This window comes from Apaloderma vittatum, unplaced genomic scaffold (assembly GCF_000703405.1).
Source record: "Apaloderma vittatum isolate BGI_N311 unplaced genomic scaffold, ASM70340v1 scaffold29672, whole genome shotgun sequence".
Classification (NCBI taxonomy): domain Eukaryota; kingdom Metazoa; phylum Chordata; class Aves; order Trogoniformes; family Trogonidae; genus Apaloderma; species Apaloderma vittatum.
This window is the reverse complement of record NW_009705763.1, coordinates 2,440-14,715: the sequence shown is the minus strand read 5'-3', so window position 1 is coordinate 14,715 and position 12,276 is coordinate 2,440. Positions and strand designations below refer to the sequence as shown.

The 12,276-nt window shown below is 51.5% G+C and overlaps 2 protein-coding genes across 2 annotated transcripts; both read left to right on the top strand.

The window, feature by feature from the left end:
* Positions 1-599: 599 nt before the first annotated feature.
* SBDS (Shwachman-Bodian-Diamond syndrome) lies at positions 600-3,500 on the top strand (the record flags this gene model as incomplete). Its single annotated transcript, XM_009865566.1, has 4 exons — positions 600-729; positions 1,348-1,548; positions 2,130-2,294; positions 2,924-3,500. Coding segments are annotated over 4 exons (625 nt in total), but the record flags the coding sequence as incomplete, so codon positions are not given.
* A 2,443-nt stretch (positions 3,501-5,943) lies between these two features.
* CCDC183 (coiled-coil domain containing 183) lies at positions 5,944-11,092 on the top strand. Its single transcript, XM_009865564.1, has 14 exons — positions 5,944-6,064; positions 6,157-6,278; positions 6,426-6,503; positions 7,229-7,396; positions 7,529-7,633; positions 7,822-7,944; positions 8,216-8,344; positions 8,494-8,548; positions 8,625-8,725; positions 8,995-9,158; positions 9,540-9,702; positions 9,846-9,971; positions 10,221-10,317; positions 10,983-11,092. The coding sequence occupies exons 1-14, from the start codon at positions 5,944-5,946 to the stop codon at positions 11,090-11,092; spliced, it is 1,662 nt and encodes a 553-aa protein (XP_009863866.1).
* Positions 11,093-12,276: the final 1,184 nt, after the last annotated feature.

The following is a 12,276-nucleotide window of genomic DNA, read 5'->3' as shown; positions in this document are numbered from 1 at the left end:
TGGCAGCCAGGCCGGGGTTTAAATGTTTCCAAAGGTGGAAACCCCTCTGGGCAGCCTGTTCCGTGCTCTGCCACCCTCAGAGTGAAGAAGCTCCTCCTCATATTTAGGTAGAACTGCCTGTGTTTAAGGTTGTGCCGGTTACTTCTTGTTCTGTCACTGGGCACTGCCAAAAAAAGGCTGAGCCCGTCCTCCTGACACCCACTATAAGTATTTACAAGCGGTGATAAGATCCCCCCTCAATCTTCTCTTCTGCAGACACAAGTCATAGAATCATAGAATCCTAGAATGGCCTAGGCTGAAAGGGGCCTTAGAAATCATCTGGTCCAACCTCCCTGTCATGGGCAGGGACGCCACCTCTCGACTAGACCAGGCAACACATGGGGACCGAGCGGGATTCGATCCCACGACCTCGGTGTTGGTCCTTGTTGTCAGCACCACGCTCCTTTCCCCCTAAGAGATGCTCTCGGTGATCACAGTTTACAGGCCCCAATGATTCAGCCCTTGGCAGCAGGACTGGTTCCTCCTCCTCGCTAAAAACTCACGTGCGCTTTCTTCCCTTAGTGACTTGCCAAGTTTTCTAACCCTCTCCTGATTCCCAGGGAGAAAGATCTTGACGAAGTCCTGCAGACACACACAGTGTTTGTCAACGTTTCCAAAGGCCAGGTTGCGAAGAAGGAAGATCTCGTTAAAGCATTTGGGACGGATGACCAGACAGAAATCTGTAAGATGGTAGGTTTCACACATCTTGCTTTATAAAAACTTGGAAAAGACTTCCCGAGTGCTTTACATGAGGGTCATGCAGACATGTTAGGTTGGTTGGTTACTGGAAGGCTTTCTTAGAATGCAGTGCTGCTGTAAACAAGAGAGTTTATTTGCCAATAAATGGGTAGAAAGGAGTGGTAATTCACTGGTGTAAACTTAAGTTTTATAGATACATCTGGCTGGAGAGAGTACTGAGTGTTCTGTGCACTGATGTCTACGGACACAGAAGAAAAGTTAGTGAGCCCTGCTTCCTTTCCAGCAGGGAAAGGAAGGGGACAGTTGCTTCGTTTGGACAGTTCAATTAAACATTAAGAACAGATCTACCTTCTTAGTCCTTCTTGGCAAGATACGCACTGTGGACTTGTGGGTGATAAGAATCTGTGATTCTGTTTTTGTAGTTTAGTGTTCCTGTGGTGGGTCTTTTGTCTGAAGTCTTTTCAGTGTTGTCTGTTGTAACGATGTACGTTAACCACAATTAACCAAACTATTCAAGCAGTTGTTAAATTTAACAAAGTTACTACAGTATTTGCTCCTTGGTCAAATTTGTGATGTTTATTAACTAAGTTCTTTATTTTTACTGTACAGATTTTATCAAAAGGGGAACTGCAGGTATCGGACAAAGAACGACAGACACAGCTGGAGCAGATGTTCAGAGACATCGCGACTATTGTGGCTGACAAGTGTGTGAATCCTGAAACAAAGAGACCATACACAGTAATCCTCATAGAAAGAGCCATGAAGGATATTCACTACTCCGTGAAACCACACAAGAGCACGAAGCAGCAGGTTAGTTTTCTCACAAAATCAACTTCTGCTCAGAGGTGTTGCCTTCAAGCGTCATTTCTCTGTTGGCAGTCACAGAGGGATCAACAAAGCCCCGTGGTCTAAAGCCCAACAAGAGATTACTCACCCAGCTGAATGCTGAACGCTGGATACAAGCAGCTTTGGAAACTCGTGCAGTTGGTTTTCTAACAATTTGGGGAAGGGAGAAGGAAAGAAACAAGTGGAAGCAGCAGCAGTGATGTGCCTGGAACAGAAACAGAAGTTCTTTTATTTATTGGAATTGAGGCGGTAAATCAGGCTTTGCATCTGAGCCCATGGGTTTCTGTTGATTTGTAGTGCAACTGCTATTTAAGGTTACTTCAGACAGGTTTTTTTAAGTACCTGAAGTGATTGTGAACAGCAAGAACTCTGCCTTTGCTTGTTAATCCATCAAAATAGCATGGTAGCAAACTCGCTGCGGCGGAGCAGCAGTGGTCAGTGCTGAGAAACGTGTCTGAAGGTAGCTCAGAGGGTTTGAGATTTTGATCTGTGCTGTATTTTTTCTGCAACTGTTTGAGTGCTCTTTTTTCTTAATGTCTTTACAGGCACTGGAAGTGATCAGGCAGTTAAAGGAGACCATGCAAATTGAACGTGCTCACATGAGGCTGCGATTTATTCTTCCGGCAAAGGAAGGGAAGAAACTGAAAGAGAAGCTCAAGCCACTGATTAAAGTTATTGAGAATGAAGACTTCCATGAACAGCTGGAAATTGTAAGCGATAAAGCAGTCCTTGGGTTCCATACTTGATTTGATTACCCTGTATGTTTTACTGGAGGATGAGTTGAAGCTGTTTAGATAAGCTGCAAGTTTACCAGAGATTCTAAATCAGAGGTGTAGTTTGTAGTTTTTAGTTTCACACAATCCTAGTGATGTAACCTTGAAAGTAGCTGTTCCTGTGCAGCAATTGCTGCTCCAGGTGGCGGAGAAACAAGGGTGTAACTTCTCTTAGCAGTGATTGTCCCACAACACTGATAAGTTTCTCTGCATACATGGAATGTCACTCCTCTTTATTTGGTCGGTCAGGCTTGTGTTTGGACAGTGGTTAATTAGATTTCCAAAAATAGCCTGTGGTAAAGAAAAATTTGGTATTAGTAAAAACTTTCGGAGAACAGATTAGAATCTCGCAATCCCAACTGTCAAAAGAGACGTCCAGCCTGTGTAGATGGAACTACAGAGCTTCAGTGGATGGATGACTTGACAGAAATTGGTTATCAGCTCTGCAAAGTCCTTCTTTGTAATGTTGTTTTGTTTGGTTTTTTAAATTAAGATTTATGTTAGACCTTGAAAAAGGGGATGATGAAATCGAATATTATTGCTTGACAAAACGTGAAACATTTCAGGTGTGCCTCATTGACCCCGGCTGCTTCAGAGAGATTGATGAGCTGATCCGGAGCGAGACAAAAGGGAAAGGAACGCTGGAAGTGCTCAGTCTGAAAGATGTGGAGGAAGGAGATGAGAAGCTTGAATAATGAAGACCTTCCTGCAGCAGTTCTACTTCAACAACATCCTACGAAGTGACTGACGTTAGCCACTCTCTTCTGTTAGGCCTTCATGTTTTTTCCAATTTCTTGCTGCCAAATATTTTCTGACACTAATCCTTTGGGATTTTTCCATGCAGTGTGGGGGTCTTTAATCATTTTACACTTGCTTGGTTTACAGATGTCTTTGCCTGTAAGAACATTTTGTGTCGGAGTTGCACTAACGAGGATTGAGTTAAGATGTGATACGGAAGCTACTCTAACTTTGGGTTACTTTCAAGGTTGCTGTTCAAGAGCGTTTGATGGATGTGGTGCCAATCATTTTTACTTTTAAGCTGTCGGTGCTGAGTGAAAGATTGTGTAGGTCACCGAGGGGTCAGTCTTGGATGTGAGGAGAGGAACCTTCAGAAAAAGAGAGCTGCATTTTCACTTCTAAGCAGGTGCAAAGTGTGGATCGTGTCTAAAAACCAATCTCTTGGCAGCATGAAAACTGATTTAAACTTCTATAATTGGCTGCTTTGGTAATTAGAGTACTTTAAAGGACCATTCTTAAAAGATTTCCTTCACTGGCTATAAGAGTACTTGCTGACTTAGAAAAGCGTTCTCCAAATAACTTAATCATAAAATATATTTAGCTACATTAATGAAAATGAACCGTTGTCTATTTATATATTATAGATACAGAAAGAAACAAAATAATTATTTTTGTTAAGAGTATAAGAGGTACCTGTGGCTGTGGCGATGCCTTTTGTAGGCTGAAGGGACGGCCGGCGCTTGTGAGCCCTTCTCGTTCATGTGATAAAATGAATCTCGAACAGGCAGGGGTGGCCTCTGGCCATTGAGCAAGACAGACCTTTGTCAGGCCATCGTTCCCCAGCGTGTGCCCTTTTTTTGCACAATAGAGAACAATCCTGGCAGCTGTCCTTTATCCTCTCTCTTTTCATGCTGCGTTCTGATAGATGCGCAGAATGGCCAGCCAGCTCCTCAGGCACCGTATATAGCACTTGATGATTCTGTTAAATCTTGTTTCAGCTGTGTTAAACAAATGCTTTTCGGCTGAATTTGTGTGTTTCTAAGGAGAGGGGAAGAGAGGACAACAACCAGAGGAGATACTGAAAATACAGGAATGTGTGCTTGGGTGACTAAAAGCTAAATGAGCAGGGATTTCGGGAGTCTTGAGTATTGACGTACCTGTTCACACGCTGAGGGTACGCAGCAGGTCAGGAGCTGCAGGCGAGCCGGTGACTAGATCTCTCCCAGATGAGCACATGTTGTGTTCAGCGTTTGCTGGGTTAGAGCGCACAACTCCACCTGTTATGCAAGAAATAAACAGAGCTCTGGTTTGTATCTCAACATGACCTTTTCCTTTGTACCATTAACACGTTGTGAATTTTCTAGAATTCAAGCAGGGAAAGTTGAAGTCAGCTGGAGGGGTGGAGGCTTGATTGAAGCCTCTCTGGCCAAATACAAGCCAAGAAGACCAATAGCACGGTGACCTGTATCAGCAACAGTGTGGCCAGCAGGACCAGGACAGGGATTGTCACCCTGTGCTCAGCACTGGTGAGGCTGCACCTCAAACCCTGTGTCGAGTTTGGGCCCCTCACAACGAGAACGGCATTGAGATGCTGGAGTGGGTTCAGAGAAGGACAACAAAGGGTCTGGAGAACAAGTCTTACGAGATGCAGCTGAGGGAACTGAGGTTATTCAGCCTGGAGAAAAGGAGGCTGAGGGGAGACATCGCTCTCTACAACTCCCTGACAGGAGGTTGTAGTGAGGTAACTTGTTCCAAGTCACAAGAGGAAACAGCCATCTGCACCTGACGTGTCACAGGAACGTAGAATCACAGGATTGTTTAGGTTGGAAGACCCTTAAGATCGAGTACAAGTGTTAACCTAGCTTGTTGCTAGTTTTTCAAACAACTGTCTCTTCATATGTACGTTACGAAGCACTGAAGATGATAATGTTAATATTTAGCTTGTCACTGTTAATTAGCACTAACATGCAGCTCCTAAGCCTGCAAATAAGACACTAAGAGCCTCAGATGATACTTTCTCAGTAATCCATTTCACAGTCCTCTTTGTTTCCTAGATTTGACAATTAGAGCACAATAGGATGGCAAATTAGAGATCTTCAGTTAGAAAAACTTAATCTAAGCTAAATTACAAGTTTGGTGCTAGGAAGGCAATTTCCTTATAAAGTCTTTTGCTGCAAATCAAATGTTAAGGCTTTTCTTGGGTAAAGGGAGCTTCACTTCAACAAACCAATGTACGTGCTTGCGTTTCTTGTCATATTTGTAGTTCAGTGAGAACGTATGATAAGCATCAAAATAAACACCGGTGTTGGTAGCTGGTTTGTTCTTGCCTGTTTCAACAGGAACAAAACTCCCTGCGCAGCCATTCCTTGACTAACTCAAATTTCCAGCAGTACATATCTTGGTAGTAACAGACACTTCTTACCATGTGAAATAAGCTGGCAGCTTGCAGGAGAGCACTGGTAGCGTGTCTGGGTTGACACAGACACATTATTTTCCCTGAAATTGTCTTTGTTCTGTTGCTGGGGGGCTTGGAGGGCTCCCGAGGCTGGGCGGGTTGCAGCTGCCAAAGCTCCAGCATTGGGAAACGCAGCTGGGATCCCCACTGCCCGTCCTGCCTTCAGCCACCTCGGCGAACTGGGAAATCAGTTACTAATTAATTTGTTACCCACAAAACTGTAGAGGAAGGGGCTGCAGGCAGCGGTGGTGGAGCAGCGGGGGATGGCCAAGCAGGAGGTGCGGAACGCGGCACTTGGAGGTGCCATGGCGATGGTTCCATGGGCGTGGTGAGCTCAGTTCTGTTCCTGGTCACAACCCAGCGACGACGTCCCTGCCAGGCCAGGGAGGCACGATGGCTGTCGCGCAGGCACAGGGGCTGGAGGGACGAGGCATGAGCGCCAGCCCCACGCAGAGATGGAAGCCAAGCCTCGACCAGCGCGCCCAGGAGCTGCACGCCGCCATCGCCTTGCAAGGTGCTGCCCCTTTGGCTTCGCGGGTCAGCCCGGAGGCTCTTGGTGTCCCCCATCATCCTGCATGGTCCAACAGCATTTTTCTTGTCCTGCAGAGCAAGGAAGGAAGTTTTTCGTGCAGTTGTGCGAGGAGAAACTCAGTCAGAAGAGAGAGGTGCTCCCCAAGCTGCGCGAGGCGGTGCGGGAGGATGTCCGCACTCTGGACAGCATCGAGAAGGTACTGGCAGGTCCCTCATGCTGTGTCCCTGCCCAGGGCTGGTCCGGCAGAGCCAGCTTCCCCACTGGTCCTCGCCAGGAGCAGGCAACCCAGGGCAGCAGCAGGATGTGAATGTCCCCACATCACAACAAGCCCTCTCACTTACAGGGCAACAAACTCAGCACCTCCACAGCTTGCGAAGAGCAGAAGCCCTTGGGCGTCGCTTTGGCCAGGGAGACGGTGGAGGTAACGGCATGGGCTGCTCGCAGGGAACTGGGGCTCCGGGGACGCTCAGAAGAACGGGGCTCACCGCTGAGGGTCCTGGTGCCAGCACAAGGACACCCCCAGGGGCTGGCATAGCAAGACACGGGTCGTTCACGTGTGGTCCCATGAGCCCTTTTCCACCGTAGGGCCCAACTGTGCAGCTCCTTTAGCTCCCTGAGCAGATGGATCCTTTGTCCCAGCAGAGCTCCTGATTGTCCCCACCTAGGGCTGCTTGGGTTCCTGTAGGCTCCAAGATTCCTGGGACAGAGATGCTGTCTCTGCCCTTCACTGCATGGCCCAAGGTTATGACCTCGTTACAGGCCCATGGAGACAGAGACACTGGCCCCAAAGAGCTGCTTTTGCCCGAGGGCCTCTCGCTGGGACAGAGCGGTGCTGCCACTCTCCACCAGCATCGATCACGCTGGTCGATGTTATTGATGCCCAGCCCTGGGTCTGCATTAGGCACAGTCCCTCAGCCTGACCCACCACTGCCACCAGCAGATGCCTGCCTCTGCCCTACCCCAACAAGCCCCCAGAGCAAAGCTCTCCCAGATGCCATCCTGCTGAGGGAGTGACAATGTCCCAGAGCAATGATCCAGTGTCCCTGGCTCTATCCTGGAGGGGGTTTTCCAGTCAGGACCCCCTTTAGAGGCAGGTGCCCAGCAAGCCCTGCCTCCAGCCTGGCCAACGCTTGCATGCCCATCCAGGTGGCCCAGGAGAGGCTCCGCAGTGAGATCTATGACCAGGTGAACACATCCAACCTGCTGCTGTACCAGCTGAGTCAGCGGAGCCGAGCCCAGGGCGAGCTGCAGAGGCGGCTACAGCAGCTCCTGGATGCTGAGATGGATGACAAGCAGCACCAGGCACAGGCACAGGTACCCAGGACCCCTTCCTGAGGTAGCAGAACCCACAGGGAGGCTTTAATCCAACCCCCGCACCCCACAGGTGGGTGCCAGGTTCAGCACACAGGATCACCCCATGTCCCCCCCACTCTGTTTCTGCCCTAGATGATTTGCCAGCTGGAGAACAAGATTGGGAAGACACTCCCGAAAATCCGTGCTGCTCAGACAGACAGCACCCTGTACCTGATGGCGCGGGATGTCCTGAAGAAGGTGAGCTCCTCCTCACTATGCCATCGTCCCACCCGCTCTGCCTGCAAAGGCAATGAGCCACCCAAGGATACATTGGTGGGATGTCCTTCTGGATCGGTGAGGTCCTCCTGTTCCCCTCCATCCCATGTTACAGTGCAGGGGACTCCTGGAGTCGGTGGGGTGACGTACTGTGGCTCCCTATGTCCTAGGAGCTGGTCAGCCTGCTTCAGCACCTGGACATCATGAGCAGGATGTCTGAGATGTACCACTGGGACCTGGAAGACATGGAGCACATGCCCTTGGAAGCTCGCAAATCTGCTTATATAGTCAAGGTGAGATGGTCTGAGGGAACTTGAGGCCCTCTCCTGCCTTCCAGAACCCGCATACAACACCGCATGCCCAGGCTGAAACAGAGAGAAAAAGAGACTGAGCTGGGCTTGCCCACAGCACCTAGGTGCCTCCATAGCTCCTCCTGGGTCTTGCTCTTGGGTCAGGCTGCCCTGAGGCTGGGTCTTCTTTGATGCTGCCACCCCGGCAGCTGAGTTAGCTCACGAAGGTCCAGTGGCTTTGGCAGCCACCTCTCCCCTCTTTGATATGCTTCAGAAGGATATGGCTGATATGGAAACCGTCTTCCTCATGGAGAGAGAGGTCAGGTCCCAAACACTGGCTGCCATCCAAGCGGAGGACGACATGCTCTGGTTCATGGAAGCAAGTCAAAAGCATCGGAGGCTGGTGAGCTCGGGGGACGAGGCACAGGCAGGGCTGAGGGCAGATGGCCAGCATTTGTGCCAAGCACCCCATGGGGGGGTCAGCGGGGAGCTCCAAGGCTAGCTCCCCCAGGGTGCCAGCAGCTCAGGGGGTAACGACGAACATCCTTGCAGCTAGCCAGATTCAAGTTCACCATAGACTCCTCGAGCCTGCAGGAATCGCTAACAGGTGAGTGGCTGGCAGAGCGCAGGGGGGTGGGACGCGGGCACAGACATCCATACCTGCCGATTACCTCCTGTCCCAGACACCGAATCAGAGGACACCAAGTCTCAGATGGACTACAGGTCCGGCATGATCGAGAAGATGGAGGATGCCAAGGCACTGATGAAGTGCTCCTGCATCTGGGTAACGTAAAAAAACCTCATCAGGATACCCCGGGGCTGCTTGGGCCCTGGGGAGCTGAGACCTCTCTGCTCCTCTTATTTCATTGTGGGGTTATCTGCCTCGCTCTGCCCCAGGGGCTCCCCAAAGCCCCTGTTGTGCAGGCAGTTGCTTTTCTCCACGACGTAAACTTGCTGTGGCCTGTGACGCAGAAACCTGCCCACGGTCACAGCCCCAGTCCTATACCCGGCAGGAGTGCCATAGGCTGAGCCTTCATGTTCTCCCTTGGCCAGGACATGCACAAAAGGATCCAGGCAAAGCAGAATTACTCGGTGGACCTGAAGCATCACTTCAATGACCTCAAGGAGAAGAAGCAGGCACTGAAGAAGACACTGGAGGAGTTGGAGCTGAAGCAGGCTGAGCTGAAGTTTCGTCAGACCCCCAAAACAACCAGGTGCTGCTGGCCTCAGGACAGTCATACCAACTATGCCACCACCCTTGGAGAGGAGGATCACGTCCCTCCCAAGTGTCCCAACAGGACATCCCCTCCTCCATCCCACTGCTACTGCCAAACCCACCTGCATTGGGAGGCTTTCTGAGCAGGGTGCTCCCCCAGCTCTGGTCTTGGCAGGGCACCCAAAGCTCTCGTTGTGACACCAGGAGGACCCATGTTCCTCACCTGGCAGAAGAAGTGGTACCAGCAGCATGCAGTTGGGTTGCAGGCAGGACCTCTGCTCTGCAGCTGCGGGGGGCGGGGGCAACCTAAGCAACTTTTGCAACAGATTTGGGGTTTCTGTGCACCCCTGTGAAGTTATATGGGTGTGAATGTGATTGGCTCCAGGATGCTGGAGGAGAGCCTGAGGATGAACCTGCAGAAGGAAGAGGCTCGGCTGAAGCAGATGCCAGACCAGATGTTGAGGAACCAGCGTCTCCTATATGAGTTAGAAAATGCCATCAACAAACTCTTCTTCTGTCTGTATGGCATCACCGCACCCAACCAGGTACCCGCATGGCTCTGGTGAGAGCAGAGCCCCGGCCAGTGCTTGGAGGTGCAACAGCACAGGGTGCAGCCACCATCACCCTGTTTTCCTCACCCAATGGCTCATTTTCCCCACCAAGGTTGTTCTTCTCTCCCTGACTCCAGGATGATTCTCCCAAGGCCACGGGGATGAAGGAGAAGTTCCACCACTGTCGGCAGAAGCTGCAGTACCTGAAGCAGCGGGTGGCTGACCTGCCCCCCACCAGCCACAGCCCCGATGAGGACGATGAGGTGCACAGTGGCTCCATCCCTGCTGTGGTTCTTGAGGACCCACACAGAGCTCCCCGAGATGGTCCATCCCAAGCTGTCCTCCCAGCTGGGAGGATGGAGGTGGCCCCAGGGAAGACCCATATTGCAGCTCACCCCCATTGGCACTGGGTGCTACAGGGTGTCCCGTCCAGGGGAGCATCAAGGTGGGGAATCCCTTGGGCTGTAACTCCTTCCTCCCCTTCAGCAAGTAACCCAGGGTGTCTTTAACAGATTTTTGTGAAAGTCAGACATATCCTGGAGAATACGACTGCAAGTGATACAAAGAACCTGAAGATTTCCTTGGATGACGCAGACAATAGCGTGCAAGGTAGGAGCACACATCAGGGACACGCCACACAGTGACTGTCCCAGCCCCTGCCTGCTGGCATTTCTGGGAGTCCTTGCCTGTCTCCTACTGTCCCAGCAGGCTCCAAGCCATGAATTGCCTCCGGACCTTGGGGCTGACCTTGGCTGCCTCCAAGGCTTTGAGAGCATGGGTGGTCATTTTAGATGGGGATGTGGGAGAACAAAGGCAGCTAGTGGGGTGGGATGTACCAAGGGGAGATGCTGTGGGGCAAGGAGGGAGACCCTCGTCTTCAAAATAACCTGGCTGTGAAGAATAAGCACTGCTTGGCTCTGCCTGGGGCCTCCTCCTGTAGGATACTCTTAGGGGAAATGATGAGCTTTTGGCAACTTACTACCATTTTTTAACAAAATGGGAGGTGTACTCACCACCTCATTGCTCCAGACTTTTTTTGGGAAGCCCCACCAGTGTTAGAGACAAGCCACAGCATCAGCAGGTCCTGCAGGTCACCCCAGGGTGCTGGAGTGTAAGAGCCAGTCGGCAGAGCCTGTGCCTAGGGTCTTGGCACGAGGACTCTCTGAGATGCCACCAGCCCTAGAAAAACATTCTGGCTCCCCTGGGGACACGGGCACAGCAGAGGTGGCACCACAGATCCTCCCCAGCCCGCTCCTCTCCACTCTCTCCTCCAGACCCCTTGTATTTTATTCGCAAAGGCCACAGCCTTGCCCTCTCCCGGGAAGAGATCAAGCAGCAGGGGATGCAACTGATTGAAAGCAATAAGAGCAAGAAGAAGAAGTAGCAGTTATTCTACAAGACCTTTGGATGCCGCAGACCACCTCTTGTACCTTTATCCCAGCAGGCTGTATTCAGCTATGGTGAAGCTGAAACCAAGGGGTCCTAGGTGACTTCTGTCACCCAGCACACATGGGAGTCAAACCCTGAGGGGTGCTGAGCTGGGTTTGAGGGCAGCCCCTGCCCCTTACCCAGCTGCCCTCTCTGCAGAGTTGGGGAGGGGTGGGGTGGGCACAGCTTTCCCAGCCAAGCTGGGACCACGTCGGTCCTGTGGGGCCAACACCTTCCTGGGACCTCTTCCTCCCCCTCTTCCCCGACAGCTCTGCGATCACGACGGGCTAGCGTCAATTCAAGGCAACCGTGGGGAAATGTGGGGCAGGGGCTGAGACCCGTACGGGTATCAGACCTCGGGGTGAGTATCTTCACATCCAAAAGCAGAAGGGCAGACCCTGCCTTGGAAAGGGAGAGCCAAACCCGAGAGGAAACCCCCAGCCTGACCTGTCTGTGGACTCTTTGCGCCTCTTCCCCTCTCTTGTCCCTGCACACAACTTGTACAACTCATACTCATAACCCTACACTCAGAGCAAACGTCGGGCAATACCTTTGGGCTGCAAGGAGGTGCCTGGAGGTAAGGTCTAACCCAACGTGACCTAGGACAGCAGAAGATGTTACCCAAGCCCTTGGCTCCAGGATGAGGTCCTCAGCCCTGCTGGTGGGTCACAGGCACCCAACCGCAGAGGCCACGTTCTCTTCTCTACAAAGGCTCATAAAACAACGCCGCGAATAGATGGTGCTGTTTCCCCAAGCAGGGGGCTCTGCCACAGAGGGCAAAGGAAGGGCCAGAGGGGGGGTCTGGGTGGCACCGGAGGGACTTGGAGGATACCAAAACGAGGGGCACGGAAACCCAGGGAGGCAGCAAGAAGAAAGGTTCAGAGGGGAAGGGGACTGGAGGGTGCAGGGGGTGTCACACGGAGGGGAAGGGGGGTAAGTGAGCACAGAGGGAACCAGAGCTGAGCTGAGGATGGCAGGTGGGAAAAGAGGTGATTGAGGATGGGGAGACCAGATGGAAGGAAGCCCTGCAGAGGGGAACAGAGCTGGCTGGGCTATGGGGGTAAAAAGGAATGGGGGGGGACTTGAGGCAGAGGGTAAGTGCCAGCAGAGGAGCTGATGATACTCAGGATCAGAGGGACT